We start from the raw sequence: 18,490 nt of genomic DNA on the forward strand, positions 1-18,490 counted from the left end.
GCATCAGGCATGATAATGTCCAACCTTCATATCCTTTTTCCGGTCAATCCACACGTAGGCTATTACGCCTTTAACAAAGGCCTATTTACATTTTCCATCTCACTTTGCCTGCAGAAACAACAGTAGCCCGCATCAGCCCACTGTCACCACATGTTCAATTATGATATTTATTATAATATGATTATGACTTGAGTTCAAATGATATGGCAGCGTATTTTTAACCACTGACAATTCGTCCACTGTCGAAACAAGAGCTTTCACTTTAAAAGATAGGGACGTCACGGCGCCTAGTACAGCCCATCCCTTTGCCCATCCCCTGGTCGGCGAAGCACAGGTGGGAGAGATCGAGTTCGTAAAGAAAAAAAAAACTGAATTAATATATGGCCCGTGGATACAGGAGTTCGTTTTCAAATGTTTACAAGAATCAACACGGATATTTCTTCATGTACCTTTGGATGTAAAATAATTTAAGTTGCATACAGAAAACCAGAAATGCTTGCAAGGAATCTGAATTGCTGCCAAAGCTGCGCAGTCATAGTTTGATGGGGGACTGACCCGGTGACTTGAATTAAACAGGTATGAATAAAGATCCATTGCATTATTCTGTCATTAGTTTATATATAACGATTTTTCAATATTATGCTTTTATTGTGTTTATTTGTGTGATAGCGTTGTAAAATATAGGGCTCAAGGTAGCTTAATAGGGTCTGTGTTTTCACCGGGTAGTATTGATTATTTTGTAATAGCCAACCAATAAAGTTTATTGTATTGTCAAGTATAAATAACCGACCCAAATCGCTTTGCATCTCCGTTTGTTCAGATATTCTCAATGTAATTGCTAGCTTTGGCATTTACTTCCGCATATGACAGTGAAATGTCGCTGTCGCGCCTTATCAATGAGCAGTGTTTTCCAACCTTATGATAACGGGATAAAATACGTTTTCAACATGACTGTTGACTCCGCTTAAATTGTTTAAGTAGTCACGCTACACATTGATTGCTATTCATTGAAATAAAATGTTGTGAATTGTATGTATATTGACGCTTTCATTATACTGTGTTACAGAAATGGCAGACGATGACAAAGTTGCCATCCTAACGGATGATGAAGAAGACCAGAAGAAAAAGTATGTCCTGGCAGAGCCTTTCAACTCTCTCTCCCTGGAGCTGCCTACAGAACTTCCTCCTCAAGGGCCTTCATCAGAAACACCTGCTACAGACACGTCCTCACCCATGGCCATAAGCTGCTGGGAGAGAATCTGCCTCCGAATTGATAGTCATCTCCTCATCTCCAAAATCTTTTACTTCTTCTTCTATGCAGCCTACGGTTCCTTGCACCCTTTCCTCGCCGTCTATTACAAGCAGCTTGGGATGTCGCCTAGTCGTAGCGGTCTATTGGTTGGGATCCGCTACTTTATCGAATTCTGCAGTGCACCTTTCTGGGGAATGGTGGCTGATCGCTTTAAGAAAGGGAAGGCAGTCCTGGTGTTCTCTGTGCTGTGTTGGTTGGTCTTCAATTGTGGCATTGGCTTTGTGAAGCCAGCTGACATGACGTGTGTTGAGAAATGGATTGTGACCCCAACTGTGGACCCAACCCTCCCCCAGACTGTATCATTCATCAATGATTCACTGCTAGCCAATCACACCAATGACAAGATCATTCGCCGCCATATAGATCATTCTGACTCTTCGCTTTTGAATCATTCTGATTCCCCCAGTAACATGCACCGGAGGTATAAAAGAAGCACAGGTGCCAATACTACTGAGGGTCCTACTACTCTGTCGATGCCAACTACCACAGTAGTCACACCCACCACCACCACCACTACACCCAGCACCACAGCCACTACACCCACCACCACCACTACCACCACCACTACACCCACTACCACCACCACCACACCCACCACCATCACACCCACTACCACCACCACCATAAGCACCACCATGCCCAACACCAGTACCATGCCCACCACCAGCACCACCACCACACCATCCACCACCACCCAAGCCAAAGATTACATCATTATTTACAATCAGGACCAGGTAGAGACCATCTTCCTCATCATCCTACTGGTCATCATTGTGGGTGAGTTCTTCAGCGCGCCCGCTGTGACCATCGTGGACACTGTTACCCTCCAGTACCTGGGGACACATCGGGACCGCTACGGCCTGCAGAGAATGTGGGGCTCCCTGGGCTGGGGCCTGGTCATGCTCCTGGTGGGGATCTGGATCGACCACACGCACATCGACATCATCATCAACGGCCTGGGCTGTGTCCTGCCTGAATACAGGAACTACCAGGTTGCCTTCATCGTGTTTGGTGTTCTGATGGGCGCCGCCCTGGTGGTGGCCACGCAGTTCTACTTTGACTATGGGAACTACAGGCAGGAGCTGGGGGAGGGGGCGGATGAGGCCGAGGCCACAGCATCGACCAGGAACGGGCTGACTCCGTCCCCAGAGGCGGGCTTGGACCAGAGCCCGGTATCGACAGATTCGGGCCTCCAACATTTCACCTACAGCGACCTAATCCGACTGCTGTGTAGTGTGCAGTACAGCACGGTGCTGTTCGTGGCCTGGTTCATGGGCTTCGGGTATGGCTTTGTGTTCACCTTCCTGTACTGGCACCTGGAGGACCTGAAGGGGTCCACCACTCTGTTTGGCGTGTGCTCTGTCCTAAGCCACGCGTCAGAGCTGGCTGCCTACTTCACCAGCCATAAGTTCATCGAATTGGTGGGTCACATCAGGTAAGAAAGACAGGATTTTGGAGAGGGTGGGTGAAACCTAAATTAGTATTGCTAGCTTACATTTTAACTGACCTGTTTAACCAATGATTTTTCTCAGCAATCCATGCACTTTACTTCAGGGAAACAATGATTTCATTGACTGTGTTGGGGAGTAGAGTCACACAGACTTTGCACAGAGCAGGGACATTTGAGAGGGGGGTGTTATGTTTCAGGAGCATTGAGGCCCTCGGGCTCTCTGAGACCAACATCAGTGCAGCACTGGGATGCCTGTTTCCATTTCTCCACCTTTTGTAAAGGCTTAAGCCCACAGATCCTCAAAGTACTCATTCTCTGTTTGAGCTGTCAACAAATACAAATCCTCTAAGGGTGATTCTAGTCCAGCAGGTTCTACAGTCCTCTTCCTGACATATGAGGATTTGAGCTTTACCTTAACAGCCCACTGGACATTGAACCCAGTTTCATGCTTTCCTTTAGACCTTGGATGGCTGTCTGACTAGGGTTATGATAACACTGGTATATTTCTTGTTTCCTGGGTTGAGACCAAATTCTGACCAGCCAACAAGGACCATTCCAAAAAATATATATTTTTGGTTTAAGTAATTTCTAATCGAAAATGAAATTTGTTTCACAACAAGATCACATGAATAGAATAGAATGTGCAGCCTATTGTCTCTTTCACAGAGACTGCCATTTAAAGACTGAACACAGGTCAGATGTTTGTTTCCACCCCGATCTACTTTTTTTGTCAGCAGAATTCAATTAAATCAGGCTCGGCCATTTGCAGTGGCTTTCATATGGAAGCACATGTCTTTTCAATCTTTCAGTCCAGACCAGTGTTAAAATGGTTTACTGATCTATAATGTAATGATTGATATCTTCACTGCCACCCTCTCCCACCGCAGGGTCCTGTACATCGGCCTGGCATGCAACACTGCTCGCTACTTGTATATTTCGTACTTGGAGAACGCGTGGATAGTCCTGCCCATGGAGGTTCTTCAAGGTAAGCGAGAAGGTCAAGTGATGACGTCACTCGGTGTGTGCGTGGATCCTGAGGCGTGTTCGTTAGTGGTGGCCTGAGCTGAACCGCTGAGGGGGAGTCTGGGGACAGGAACTCGGCCTGTTTGTTCAAGCTACGGCTTATCAAACAGCCATTTCCTTGGCAACTCAATTCATAACACGGAAAAGGATGTGCACTCTTGGGACACGCATATATTTTTGTCGCAGCACCCCACCGCAAGGACAAACGGACACATGATAAAGATGCGTTTTAGCACGACGTGTGCAAAGGATAGGCTGTTTGTTTGCCATGGATGTGGAGGAGCAATAACTGAGCTAACTAGCACCCGTGGTGTGGTTGGCCTTGTCAAACATTACACTCCTACTTTCAAACAAACAAAAAATTCGAACCTCGAACCTCTGCCATTATTGAACATTCAAATTCAGCTTTACTGAGGTAAAGAACAATGTCCTCATTGAATGAGTGATAGCCTATAAAGCTGCCTATAAACCTATACCATTTAGGTGCCTAGTCTTCTCAAATTCTAGCCTTAAACTGAACCTTAAACTGCTCAAGACTGCTTTGCTCCACCCACATTATAATTTCTGTATGGTCCCATTCTCTGAGCATGTGATGGTATTTTAGGTATGTAGCAACATGATGACACAGAACCTTATGCACTGAGTTTGAAGCCCTGTGCTGAGTCAAATGTTAATTTTAGTTCAGCAGTCTCACACGAGCACTAGCATAAGTATGCTCTGTTAAAAACCACTTTGTTGAAATTATATATATTTTGTGAGGGGGTGGGGGGAGTGCTGTCCAACAGACAGCCACCTCTCATGAGAAGTCACAGTTGTGTGTGGATGGAGCCGGAAGAGGATAGGGAACGAAATGTCCTCAGCTGACAGTGCTGCACCAGTAACTACAGAAGTGTGAACCTCATACCTGATCTAGGGACTCTGATCTTTTCCTACATGAACTACGTAGAGTCAACAGACGCTTCAAGCTACTCCTTTAGGTACTTTAGAAGGACATTAAAATGGGTCAAGTTTGCTGGCAACGGCTACAGTTGGATATAACATTTCGGGACTATCGTGATTATGCTTATTGGCAGTAATGCTTTTAAAATGTAAAATAGTTTGTGGGCACATGAGTACAAAAGTGATGTTTGTTTGGCTCCCTGTGTTTTTCTTGTGGCGTAGGTGTGACCCATGCGTCCGTGTGGGCAGCCTGCATCTCGTATCTGAGCGCCGCCGTCCCCCCGGCTCTGCGGACCTCGGCCCAGGGCATCCTGCAGGGGGTCCACCTCGGGCTGGGCCGGGGCTGCGGGGCCATGGTGGGCGGAGTCTTTGTCAACTACTTTGGTAGGATGGACACACTTCTGACACGCCTTCCCCTTTTTGTGAACCAGTAGTATATCCTTGTGTTTCAGACACTGTCTTGTTACGCGCCCTGTAAACGAACAAACACATTTTCACAGGAGTGGCTGAGACCTTCCGAGGGATCGGAATGGCCTCCCTTGTCATCCTCCTTGTCTTCTCCTTCATCCAGTGTATCACAGGGAAGAATGAGGAGAAAGGTAGGAGGAATTACTCTGGAACAAAAACATGATGTCTAAGGATGGGAGGGGGGGTAATCTTTACATTTGCATCTAGCAGATGCTCTTATCCAGAGCGACTTACAGTAAGTACAGGGACATTCCCCCCCGAGGCAAGTAGGGTGAAGTGCCTTGCCCGAGGACACAACGTCATTTGGCACGGCAACCTTCCGATTACTAGCTCGATTCCCTAACTGCTCAGCCATCTGACCCCCCTCTCTCTTCAATGTATTTTACCTAGCATCAGTGCTTGCCAGTAAACAGTGTTGTTGTACCCCGTATCTCCCCACAGAGGATAAAATGCTGGCAGAGAACATCCCCGTGCCCTCGAGTCCTGTGCCCATCGCCACCATCGACCTGGTCCAGAACCAGACTGGCGTGATGGTCCCCCGTCCAGAGGCCCGGCAGCCCACCAAGAAGACCAAGCACCAGGAGGAACAGGAGGACGTCAACCGCCCAGCCTGGGTGCTCTCTGGCGCCCCCTGGGTCACCATTGCCTTCGCCGTGCTCCAGATCCGAGAGAAGATCCAGTTGGCGAGGATCCACCCGCCCACAGAGAGACAGCCACTGCAGGTACGGTGGAATCAGCAAATGAAGACGTGACGAGGCTACAAATACATAAATATGCTCTCTGAACTTTGTCCATCTCCTTTTCCCAGTGTTCTTTTAAAAGCCTGTCTGCTTATCTGAATGTGTTTGTTTGCACTAACTTCTGACTGTTTTTTTTTTTGTTACTGCTCTTTTCCCTATTCCATGCCTTCCTTCCCATTGCAGAAAGGTGAGAGTGTGTGGCGATTTTCAACTGCAGGGCTCAGTAGATCTTTGTGGGTTGGGTTCACATTGGGTGTGTTTGCAGTCCTGTCTGTGTTTATACAGTAACGTCGGTGCGTGTGTGTTTGGCGTATGTAGGCAAAGTGGGTGTGTGTGCAACCCCTATTGTGTTACCACACCCAATTGACTCACTCTAGTATCTGCATGCTCTTAATGTTGGGTCATAAAGCTCTTCCAATTACGTCTGATAACTAAGAAGTGTGTAAAACCTTTTTTTTTTTTTTTTTTTTTAGGTGCCAAATGAGCGGAATGCGGAATATCAAGCTGTGGTGACTTCTCACAGAGACTCTTGCGACCACACCAACGACCCCCAGGTGTCCTTGCACCCCACGGGACCCCCACTAGCCCTCAGCCAGGCACTGTCAGAGCCCACCGACGGTCAGGGGAGTTGGGAACAGACCCCAGTCCATCCAGACCAGAACACCCCGGTGGAGAACCCTGTCTTCTTACCTGGGAACATATAGCCAGTGCATGTGTACACCTCCCTCACTTACGTACACTCCTCATCGAGTGGCTTCAGTGAGACAGAGATGACACGTCCACGTCTAGTGTCGCTGTCTCCCTTTTATTCCCAAAGGAAGTATTTATATGAATCATGTTAAGGGAGTGTTTATTAATACTCAAGACTCACCTATGAACACAAGTATTTTGAATGGAACCTGGATTGGATCCATGATGTTGAAGTGCCTCTTGATGCGCATTTATCTTTTTGTTCAATGTCTGCATTGGTGTTGTGCAGTAGGGTCATTGATTTTTCAATGACATAATTTCAGTGACTTGTAATATGCAAACATTACTCTGCAGTTTTCCGGCATCGTGCTTAGAGCGTTGGTGCCTAGAGTCCTTGGTATACATGACTTTTGGTTGAAAGGGGAAGTCGGATCGCTTAGCAAAGTGTATTTATTGCTCCTGTTTTCCATATTATGACAGCATTTAAACTTCTGACTCTTTGGAAGCCAACTACTTCCTCTATTATCAGGACTCGTTGTCCTAATAGTTCCAGGATTGGCCACATGGGGGCAGTAGTGTGCTACTGTATGAGGCTTAGACCCACTTGATATTAGTGTGTATGTGGTGTGTGTTTGCGTGTGTGTGTTTACTGCTGTGTGGAGTGTGGATGTTATTGAGGTCATGGTGTGCCTGCTGCTGATGGGATTGTGTGGGAGGACAGTAATAGTGTTCCGCAAAAACTAGACTATGTCCCATGTAAATAAAAAATGGTCTTGGCATAGATTAGGTCTAATATTTGTGTTGAAATCTCATCAGCTGCTTCATTGTTTTTCCCTATTGCCTTTGTTTTGAGTGTGGTAATTAATGCAATTTAATGTCATTTCCTCCTAGCTCTCGCTGACATACTGACAAGGGTTTTTGTTTTATCAAAGAACACAAATTAAGCTCCACAAAATTAAATCAAGTGGTCAAAAATAATTTATTGTCCCATAGTATCTTTTGTATTGTTCACATGGGTAGGCAGTATGAGCTGCTGCAGGGTGTTACACTTTGAGACCACACTGTTTACCTGTGATTGTTTTGGGGCCATAGTTCAATGGCATGAAAGGAATAAACAATGTATATGCCACTTCAATTGTGATTTGTAATTTGTTTGGCATATGTATTTAACATCTAGTTGATTTCAATGTAAGGTTTCAAAGCTTTTTATGGTAATCAACCAACTAACCAAATTTAATTAATTAGCTTGTTCCTCAATGACCATTCTGAGCTCAACTACTCAACTATTTTAGCCTATTTTGACCACTGTTGTTCAGTCTGAGATGCCCTGCAGATGGGACTTTGTTGAATCTGTTGACTCATGGCGATGGTGACTGGTCCGTTCCCTGCCTGCAGACACTCCTGATGCACTACGAGAAATTAAATCAGACAGCTGCCATGGTCAGTCTTGCAAAAGGTTCTGTTTCAGCTGGCTACCATCACTGTTCACACAACGCACTGATAACGTGCCGTTGACCTACATGCAAACTGAAGCCAGTTGGTGGTAAAATGAACTTCTAACAGATATGTAACATCGCTTAACATGCTCTTAAAACGGTAAAGGTTCAAACTCCATCTGCCATGTCACCTCAACGGCTCCAAACACAGACCGCAGACCCCCTTTTGTGAGGGGAGCAGCACAGAGAGACAGTGAAGAGCTTTGTCTTCCCAGTGATCAATCGCCCCATACATGACGCCCACAGGCCAGGCCTGCCGTGGGCTTCCTCAGCCCAGCCCACCAGCCCCCACAGACTGCACAGCACAGCAGGACAGCAGCTCACCCGGATCCCATCAATCCCATGCTGGCCGGCTGAGTCCTGGGCTTTCAGCTCAGACCCGTGGGTCACAGCTTGGACACCGCATGGCCAAACCTTCACTTTCTTGCCTTGCACTGCAACATTTACATCCATTTTCCTCTCACTTTTATCAGATGTGCAGCCGAGAGCGAGGCGGATACAGTAGCTCTTTGAATAAGTACATTCTGTAAGGAAACCTAAGTTGCCAAGCTTTTTTTTTCTAATTGAGTCAGGGACTTGTGTTTGAAAGGTAGGCGTGTGAGTGGGGGGGGTCTAATCCCTAGCTGTTGTTGTTTTTCATGCCTGCTGGGTTGAGATCAAAAACTTAACAGCAATAATCATGCAAAAATGGTGCCTTTACTTCAAAGAGAAAATCAACTTTACTTATGCTCATGTAGTTTTCATTGTTTTGCCGATTATTATATTTCTTTATCAGAATTTCCAAATGTTCTTGGATTTTAATAGTTTTGTGGTGTATAGTGGTTGGACGACAACCTTAAGACTCCTGGTTAGTATTGGCAAGTAAAATCTTTCCAGAATAAAGATGCCCTCAGATAAGTGCACACCTTAGATATGAGCATTAAAGTTTCACAGAAGGGGCATCAGGGTTCCCACCGATGATACGAGCTGACGGCTGGGCTCTACGCCTTCTCTTGCAGCAGAGGACATGGAACACATTAGCAGGGCTACACAGTGGGTGGAGCGGGGTCTCGGCTACCTGCGTGGTCACAGGCCCGCCCACGTGGGCAAATCCCCTCAGGCACACCATATGCAGTTCCCCTTATTATCAGCCTGCTTGCATAGATTGGCCCCCCCATGGAGTCTCCATGTGGGCTGTGCAATTCTAGCTTCCCCCCGTGTCCAAGTGTGGCATGCTGTATCTGTGGTATCAATTACAGTTTTAATAGGAACACTTTTGAATGTTCACCTGCATGCTTGTGTTCCTGGCCAAATCAAATACTGGAGAGAGATTGATTCCAACAACGGCCAAACCATCTATTTACCATTTAAAATTTGAAACGTTGTGCTGTCAAGATGTAGTTCCAATCTCTGCATGTCAGACAACCCCGCCTACACCAAAACACCCACGCACTCACTTCCCTCCCACGCACTCACTTCCCGCCCACACAGAGACACACATGTTCACTCAGACATAAGCTGCTCATGACATCCCACACTTTCTCAGATACCTACAAAGTAATGTGCTACTGCTCAGTGCAACAACAAATGATCTTGTTTTTCACAAATTCAAGCACAAACACAATCTGGAAGTCAGATCAGGTGTAAATGTTCTGGAACCCTGTACCTGCCTCAGAGATTAACCTAAATCCACATGTATGTAACAACACACCATTGAACAATACTCTGTTACTAACTTCCATAACAATAATGAACGATATACCGAATGCGTAATATGGTTGTTGCGTTTATTTTGTCAGGCCGTTGATTTGGATTTGACTTATCAATTCACTGCATGACCTGTAATCAACAAGGATCAATGGATCAATGGGTATAAGCTTCTATAATCCAAAATAGGAATCGTTTTGCAGTGCTTCAAAAGAGGAACTTGGAAGGCTGAACCCCTCTTTAGTGCAAAAGTCTGTGAATGTGGGTTGTCAGGGGGAGGGGGGAGGGGGGTGGGAGGAGATGGGGAAGGAGGCAGTACTGCGTGGGTGTTCTGACATGGTGAGGGTCTGACAGGCTCAAGCGTGGGTTCGTCATTGAAATGTGTTTGTAGTTGCGAGGGACGGGAGGGGGGAGGGGGGAATGTGGCGGGGGGGGGGGTGAGGTGAGGTGGGGGGAAAGAAAAGTTGGAAGAAAAGTTCCCCCAGCTTTAAAGAGAACAACCAAACAACATACAATCGAAAAGCTGAAATAGAGATGTTCCTGCCGGCAGGCCGTATCTTTGAGCCAGGGGACGGACAGTATGGAGAATCCGTCCATGTTATTCTTATTCTTCCTTTATTGCATATGTTTTTTGTATGTTGTCGGTTCTTTTAATGAGCTTCAGTAACAAAGAGTGAAGGGTTGAGGGTTAGGGCGTAGTCAGGGAGGACCATCAGGGTCAGATCTACTTTGGTAGCTGGTTCTGCCCTCCGAGGTCAGATCCGCACACACCACATAGCCAGACAGGATTAAAGGTGTGGGTGTACTGGAAACTGAGCCTACCTGCTCCCTGTGCCTGTGGAAAAACACATCATTATAAACTGCACTGAAAAGCAAACAGACTCAATACTACCCTGACAATTATCTTCATCCATCTCTTTGTTTTTCATGAATTTATCAACACTTTTTCCATAGCTCTCTCTTTAAACAGACATTAGCCTATTCTTGTGTCTGTGAGTCTTTTTAAATAGCCTCACGAGAGCGAGGGAAAAGATCTGTTCTGCAGAGTATAGATTCTATCTTTTGTTTCCAAATGAAAAACAAAGCTCATCTCCCCAAGGCTGTACACTGTGTGGTGGCTGGCCTAATTCCCCAAAATAGCTCATTGATACTGAAGCAGATTGAGTTATTACATGTACTTGTGTTGAGTGGAGAGCTTTGCATATAAAACAAAAGAAACAGAATTTACAAGACATTGTTTGGAAACCCGTTTTCGACTTTCTTTCTGAGAAAATAGGCTGGGATAAAAACAAAATTCAACGTCTATGTAACCTTCTTTTTCTCAACAATATTCTACGACATGTGATTTCGTCTGAGTGCACGTGTCGTTTTGGACAACTGCGGGATGTCATGATCCACCAGCTTGGAGTCTGGGAGTTGCAAGGCCAATACACAGAGAGGTTAGGAGCTGATGCCAACAGAATGAGTGTGCGTGGGAGTGGTAGTCCTATGAGAAAGGTTCATGGTGTGTGCACATGGGACCAAATCCCCAAGCCTCCTTATCACTTTTCCTACTCCCTGCTTGAATGCTATCCAGCAGACGTGGAAGACATCGACCACCTTTTCGTGAATATGTCAACATGAAGTATTTTTTTTATTTATTTAAATAATTTATCATTATGTCTCAATGAATAGGGGATAAATCGTGCCAATGATGACGGATCAACTATCGTGTGTAAAATCTAAGTAAGCCACAACTCATTAAAAAAATTAAATTGGAACTTCATCTGAAATGCCATAAGATTTTCTGTACACTACTGTCTGCGCGGGTGTTGAACCTACTCGAGTCCCAGCTGACCGAGGCTGCTGCTGCGATGTGGTGCTTGGTATTCCATGCAGAAGCCTCCCACGCCCCTGTCCGCCCACGCCAGGATTTGCGTCACGCAGGCGCGTGGGCGTGAGCACTGTAGCAACCGCGGAATATCCCAATTTCAATAGGTGGGGACAGGAGGGATAGGCAAGCACTCGACGACTCGCTCGCAGTCAACACAATTCACACTGTATTTTAGTACGAAGATAGACGAAGTGGATTTAAAAGTGTTTTTTAGACCGACAGTCAATATTCTGAGAAGGCTCTCCACATATGTGCCAACGCGCATCAGGGAAATTATTTGTTTGTCTTTAGAGAGCGTGTTTTGGATACCGATTTTTGGGGCTGGTGCTTTTGAGACAGTTTGTGGCTTACACAATACATAAGGCGTTTGTCCTCGGCGTGTCTATTACACTTTAACAACGGAAACCAAAGGAGGCCGACGTTCTCCAGGTGTGTAACCCATCTTGTGACTGATAGTCGCATTTAACTTTTTAACACCTCTACAGCCTGTGGATCAGTTACTGAACATGTGTTTTTGACTTCCAGACTACAGTGACTCTTGAGTCGAAACATTTCGATGAATGTGACATGTAAACGATCATAGAGTTGTTTTTGCAGTTACGAATGTATTTTCCAGTTTGCTATTGGTGACAAGTGATATGCAAGGTTATTTTGAAACATATGAAAATGATTTCAAATGGAGATATAAACAACATCTAGGAAGTGACAAAATTAAAAGTATTTCCTTAAAATGGTTTCTTTACACTGGCACGCAATCATAGTATACTCTCAGGGGCATTTTTTTGGACTGACAATCATTCTTGGCTCACTTAATTGTGACCTTTTCACCCGTAGTCATTGTTTTAAGTTACTCACTATGAAGGACTAGCTAAGGATCCTTTAGCTAAGTCTATTCTGAGCGGGCCCACCTACACATCCTGCAGAGGAGGAGTGTGGCATGTGGCCCTCCCAACAACCCAGGACTCTAAACTGCCACTCCTATATTTGCAACCCTAGCTTGGGCCTCAGTGGCGCTTACTCTACATAGACCAACTCAGAGATCCGCGTGCATGCCCTTTATTCTCCCGTCAGTCCGGCATAGAAGTAACGCTTAGAGAGAATATGGTCTATCACCTCACCACGCCTGTGTGTATGTTGTGCCTCAGGTATGGCGGCGGCTTTGCCGAGAACCCTGGGGGAGCTGCAGCTGTATCGGATCCTGCAGAGAGCCAACCTGCTCTACTACTACGAGGCCTTCATCCAGCAGGGCGGCGATGACGTGCAGCAGCTGTGCGAGGCTGGGGAGGAGGAGTTCCTGGAGATCATGGCCCTGGTGGGCATGGCCAGCAAGCCCCTCCACGTGAGGCGTCTACAGAAAGCCCTGCGCGACTGGGTCACCAACCCGGCCCTGTTCAACCAGCCTCTTACATCCCTGCCCGTCTGCAGCATCCCCGTGTACAAGCTCCCCGAGGGCTCCCCCACGCTGCTTAACGCCCAGGACCGTGGCAGCGCCAGTGCCAAAGTGCCCAAAATCATGGCCGCCACCTGTTCAGACCCGGGCAAACTGGAGGTAGCCAGGGACAAGGCGGCAGCAGGTTCTCCCCTGCAGAGTAGCAGCGAAGCCCGCCTCTGGTCCGGCCACAGCAACGACAGCGAGCAGAGCCTGTCCCCCTCCGACCTGGGCTCCCCGTCCTCCCCCAGGGAGGGTCTGGAGGCCCTGGATGCAGCAGCCGTGCAGTCGGTCCTGGAGTGTGTGGAGAGGATGGCGCCTGGCCTGCCAAAGACCGACCCAGCAGAGGTGAAGGAGCAGCTGAAGAGCAACAAAAAGCTGGCCAAGATGATCAGCCACATCTTCGACATGAGCGACGACGACCCGCGCCGGGAGGAGGAGATCCGCAAGTACAGCGCCATCTACGGACGCTTCGACTCCAAGAGGAGGGACGGCAAACACCTGACCCTTCACGAGGTACAGAAAGGGGACCTGCTTTTTGCACGCCTGCCTCAGCTCAGGCCGTACCTCAACACGTGCCATCCTTCCCTGAAACAAGCAGTGCTTTTCAAGTGATAGCTACTGGGTTCAAACCACAAGCAGCCCTTGTAGTAGTGGCTGTGGAGTACTGAATCCTCAGCGCTTAATTTGTTTTCTTTTTCTTCCCCAGCTGACTGTGAATGAGGCAGCGGCCCAGCTATGTATGAGAGATGTGGCTCTGCTGACCCGCAGAGATGAGCTGTTTGGGCTAGCCCGCCAGATCTCCCGAGAGGTCACCTACAAATACACTTACAGAACGAGCAAGTAAGAGGCACCTCCAAAGCAGCCGACACAGCATTCAATGACCTTAGCACTATTAGTAATATAGTCAACACAGTAGTAGTAGTTAGTGTAATTACTTTACAACAGATGCAAGTTGTGAGCAATGGATGATGGGGATTACCTCATTATTACATTTAACATCAATGACTATTACATAAAGTACTATTTCAGTGAAGTACTATTATTACTATGCAGTCATCACTGTTGTCTTGAAATGGCACACAAACTGATGGGAACTGTCCACCTAGATCTCGCTATGGTGACAGAGATGAGCCATCTCCTAAAAGAATTAAAACTGAGGTAAGTTCCAGTTAATTCCTGTATGTTTCATTTTATTTGATTTTTTTTTTACATGCTTCATTGCTAGCTAAGTACAGCATGAAAGTAACCCTCTTTGTGCTGCGCATCCTCTGGGGTGTCGTTTGTGTTCTAACACACTCAGTTCACACAAGGCTTCCTTGAAAGAGGCATTCTCAACTCTTCGCTTGATCGAAAACACATGTAACTCGATCACTTCACTGCTCTGTGGGACTTTGAGAGAATAAGGAAATGTTCTGCTGTGCATATAGAGACACCTGTCAACACACAGGATGTTGAAGACCCATCCCTTACGATGGCCCTCCATAATAACCCATTGTGAGATTGCCCATCCCCTACTGCTTACTCTGAATGAACTACATCTTTCCTGTCCTCTTGAAATTCCCAGGAGAACTTTTTTGATATCCAGGAGGCCCTGCAGGCCATCCACATGCGCCAGGAGATGTTGAGAGAGCAGTTGGCGTGCGCCAAGTCAAAAGGAGAGGAGGTTGTTGGGAGAAACCTGCAGGTAATTGGACAGTCCTGTTTGTCTTTTTAAAAATCACATATAACTCGTCTGCTGCAGCCCATGAAGCTCAATAGACATATATATCCATACTAGTATTCACACATATCAGTTTACATGCCACCTGCTCCATCTGCTGTGAAGATATCCTAATTAGAGACGGGTGGTGGGAGGAGAGAGGTTTATGATAACTCATTATCGAGCCGCTCTCATGTAGCTAGCGATACACATCACTCACATCACACTTGCATTAACCCTGCATCTAAATGTAGGAATGGGGGCATCATGGCTGTGTTCTTCTGTGGTGTAGATGCAGTTGGAGCGTCTGTTGGCCAGGCAGATGGAGATTCTCCATGATGCCGCCGTGCAGGAGCGTCTGCAGGCTCTGGACTGGAGGATACCGGCTGGGGCGCTCAAGTACCTGGGTGATGCGCAGAACACCAACGGCACCTCAGGGGACAAAAGCAGAGAAAACCAAGGTACCGTCATGAAACGGCTCTCCCCTTACTCCCAGACACAGATGCATTCAAACATTTTGGTTTGTGTTTTTTTTTTTACCGCATTTTTCACTTCTAACTTCTCAAAATGAGGGGGAAAATCCTTATTCAGGTTCTCGCTGTTCCTTAGGGACTCATCTCATTTTCATCTTTTTCTGCACTCACCCACTCTTGACAGCTCATTATATCTGTGTTCCCATAATTCCCCCCTCCACCTGTAATTATCAATCCCACGCATGTTTACCTCCGGCCAGTTGCCCAGGGGGTGTCTCTCTCTCTCTCTCCCTCTGTCTGGCTCTCTGTTTTTCTCTCTCTCTCTTTCTCTCTTCCTCCCATTCTTTCTCCCTCGCTCTCCTCATTATTCTTCAAAAGGTATGGTTACGACATGTAAAGCAGGCGCTATTAAAAGCACCTTTATTCAAGTTGAATGAAAGGAGCATGTAATGCTGCAGGCCCTGGGTGCCTGGCGAACACTCACCAAGCAGATGTGTGAGACAATGAGACATAGAAGGTTTTGCGCTGACTGAGCAGCTTAACCTGCTCCGAGTAAAAACAGTGAGAAACGTGACTGTTTATCCTGCTCAGATGTTTGCAATCATGGTCTTTTCTTTTTTTCTTCCAGATGAGAGGCCAATGAACCTGCGGATGGTCAGTCAGAATGTGGCGGAGGGGGAGCTTCCCCTGGGAAAGCAGCTAGCCAACGAGCTCAAACGTCATCATAACCACAGCACAGATGAGACCAAAACACCAGCAACAGGTCAGCACGCGGCTCGCCTCTACACATCTAAGTTGCCATATCTAACAGCCTTGTACCATGCACACCACAGAGATGACAGGATTAGCAATGCACAAATGCACAGACACCCACAGCTTGAGTCAATGAATGAACTATGGCTGTAGCTACATGGAAATGCCTGCTAGCAGATCACCTATTAGCCCACACTGCTGGGTTTCATTTATAGCTTCATGGTTGGAACCTGTCATTTTGTCAAATCACTCTTTGAAACTTGAATCTAGGATTGGCTTTGAAGAAGCCAACCCTAGGAGATGACTTTGTCTCTTCTTTGTCTTGATAACTCCCCAAGACCTTTTCACAGCACACACCCTCACCTTTCTGGCACTGTATCAAATGCACTTTCAGAAAGTTCTTAATTTTTGGCAACATAAATATTGTAACTCTACTAGATATGGTAACATATATCATGACACTCTCTTGATTATTTGTCTTTTCGTTTGTTCATCCCCTAGAAAATGGTACCTCGCAGCGAACGCAGAGTCACTCCGACAGAAAGACCATCAAATCAGAACCGGAAGATTCCTCATAGTGCCTCCCGCCACGCGCCGTCTCCCCTGTTCTACTCAAAATTTTACAGTATGCAGTTAGCCGTCAATAGATACTAAGCAAGCACAGCCACAGTAGAGCCTTAACAACCAATGTTGCCTCGTGAATAGCTTTTATTTTTCTTTAAGTTACTTTAAGATTTTTTGCCAAAGCGTAGAGCATGTTTTCAGTCGTGGGGGAAACTGAGCAGGGTGTCTTGTCTTGAGATATCCTTCATGCTATTACAGGTACTTTATGTATTAATTGACTGTACTGTACATGTTGTCACATGCACGTGAAATATGAGCGGGATCAGTGGGTATGAAAAGAATGCTAAGTTGCATTTTGTATACTTTGTATACCCCAGGGTGTTTTTTACTTGTTTGTCTTTTTTTGGACAGATGATTTACTTTAGTCCTCTGGGGCTGAATCCTAACTTGAGATCCGTGCTCGTACTGTAACTCTTACTTTTGTGTAAATTATGACTTGATACCAATGAGGGATTTGTGGGAACATAACACAGTTAGGATTCAGCCCTCACTTACTAGTTTATGTTTGGTTAAGATTTGGGCAAACTCGAGTTGTCCCTTAAAGGAACAATCATCCAGTTGCTCTCTTGTCTTGTATGTATTTATGAGAGTTAAAGTTGAACTGAGGTTGTAAATGATCTGTTAAGGAGTTCTGGCTCAAGGTCAGTGTTATTCGACTAGGCAAATGGCTAGTTCTGTCTGTTTGCCAGTGACTACACTGATGAATTGCTATTCTTGCTTCACAAACAAAGCAAAAGTCCCAGTCTAGAGCCACTGTAGGCCAGAACCATAGGGCCTGTACATACAGTAGTATAAAATCACAATAATGATAGCCTAATCTGAAAAGCAGGGTTTTTGTCAATTAATGTAATTTGCTGTAGTTTTGGTGTCAATACAGTGTTTATGTATGTAGAGCAAAAGAAAAGAAAAAACACAACAAAAAAAACAAATAAGTGTTGTTGAGAACACCAGTGAAAGTGTCTGGTATCAAATGCTTTATAAGATTTTAATGTTACTTAGCATAGCCTTAGATCTTATCAGTGTTTCACCTGTGACCACCAGTGCATAATTCAAAATGTTGCTGTTAGAATTAGCTACATAGCCAATGGTTGTTAAGTGTTCTTTGTGTGTTGCCATCGAGTGAATTGTGTTCACTCTGTAGGTTCTCTTTCAGGTCAAGAAAGTCCGAAGTAAATGTTCTTCTCACAGCAGTTAGTTTTGTAATAGTGTCATTCACCAAGACTACAAACAATGCAATACCTATGTAAGTAATATGTGTAATGACATAATTTTTGGCCTGCCATTGTTCTGTGCTAGATGACTGTCGTCCACCAGTTCCCACACTGGTTTAGTTAATTGTCACTGTCCTATAATGTTCAGAGATCAACGCATGTCCAGCTGTGTGATAAAAGTCTCAATAGTTGATTCACATTCTTATCACTGTTATTGTAAGTGATAGAGCTAGATTAGGCTTGCCTAGTTATGCACCAGTTTTTTTAAACACTAATATATTTTATTTGTTATACAGCACATAAACATTAAACTTTATTTTTTTGAACTGAGATCTGTTTTCTCTTCAATTTATAATGTATTGTCCTGACTAGTCTGGGGGTAATTATCATCAATGTCACAGTACCTATGGTAGTGGGAACATGTGTTCCGGCAATCAGATAAACTATGAATAGAAGCTGATGAGACCATAGGTCAAGCTGTCTCTCTTAAAAAAGAAACGTTTGAATGTCTGGTTGAACAATTTGCATCAACGTCATATCAACACATTCTGAAACTGGCTGATGACTCACTCTGACGCAGGTCCTTTTCATACCTCCTGTCTCTCTCGCTCACCCTCCCCC

At 45.7% G+C, this 18,490-nt stretch overlaps 2 protein-coding genes across 2 annotated transcripts; both read left to right on the forward strand.

Moving 5' to 3' along the window:
* The first annotated feature begins 298 nt into the window (after positions 1-298).
* On the forward strand, positions 299-7,757 carry mfsd6a (major facilitator superfamily domain containing 6a). Its single transcript, XM_084668163.1, has 7 exons — positions 299-576; positions 1,067-2,747; positions 3,650-3,747; positions 4,947-5,108; positions 5,225-5,323; positions 5,634-5,914; positions 6,406-7,757. The coding sequence occupies exons 2-7, from the start codon at positions 1,069-1,071 to the stop codon at positions 6,634-6,636; spliced, it is 2,550 nt and encodes an 849-aa protein (XP_084524289.1). The 5' UTR covers positions 299-576; positions 1,067-1,068; the 3' UTR covers positions 6,637-7,757.
* A 4,005-nt stretch (positions 7,758-11,762) lies between these two features.
* nab1a (NGFI-A binding protein 1a (EGR1 binding protein 1)) lies at positions 11,763-18,199 on the forward strand. The gene is made up of 8 exons (XM_084668164.1): positions 11,763-12,106; positions 12,823-13,622; positions 13,816-13,949; positions 14,216-14,267; positions 14,674-14,793; positions 15,101-15,269; positions 15,910-16,044; positions 16,536-18,199. The coding sequence occupies exons 2-8, from the start codon at positions 12,825-12,827 to the stop codon at positions 16,610-16,612; spliced, it is 1,485 nt and encodes a 494-aa protein (XP_084524290.1). The 5' UTR covers positions 11,763-12,106; positions 12,823-12,824; the 3' UTR covers positions 16,613-18,199.
* Positions 18,200-18,490: the final 291 nt, after the last annotated feature.

This window comes from Hypomesus nipponensis, chromosome 12 (assembly GCF_054491055.1).
Source record: "Hypomesus nipponensis isolate SF chromosome 12, ASM5449105v1, whole genome shotgun sequence".
NCBI lineage: Eukaryota > Metazoa > Chordata > Actinopteri > Osmeriformes > Osmeridae > Hypomesus > Hypomesus nipponensis.

Coding starts and splice junctions, on each gene's coding strand:
- mfsd6a (XM_084668163.1), top strand. CDS start 1,069: ATGGCAGACGATGACAAAGTTGCCATCCTAACGGATGATGAAGAAGAC. Junction 5,324..5,633: donor AGGGAAGAATGAGGAGAAAG/GTAGGAGGAATT, acceptor ATCTCCCCACAG/AGGATAAAATGCTGGCAGAG. Junction 5,915..6,405: donor CAGAGAGACAGCCACTGCAG/GTACGGTGGAAT, acceptor TTTTTTTTTTAG/GTGCCAAATGAGCGGAATGC.
- nab1a (XM_084668164.1), top strand. CDS start 12,825: ATGGCGGCGGCTTTGCCGAGAACCCTGGGGGAGCTGCAGCTGTATCGG. Junction 13,950..14,215: donor TACACTTACAGAACGAGCAA/GTAAGAGGCACC, acceptor CTGTCCACCTAG/ATCTCGCTATGGTGACAGAG. Junction 14,268..14,673: donor CTAAAAGAATTAAAACTGAG/GTAAGTTCCAGT, acceptor TGAAATTCCCAG/GAGAACTTTTTTGATATCCA.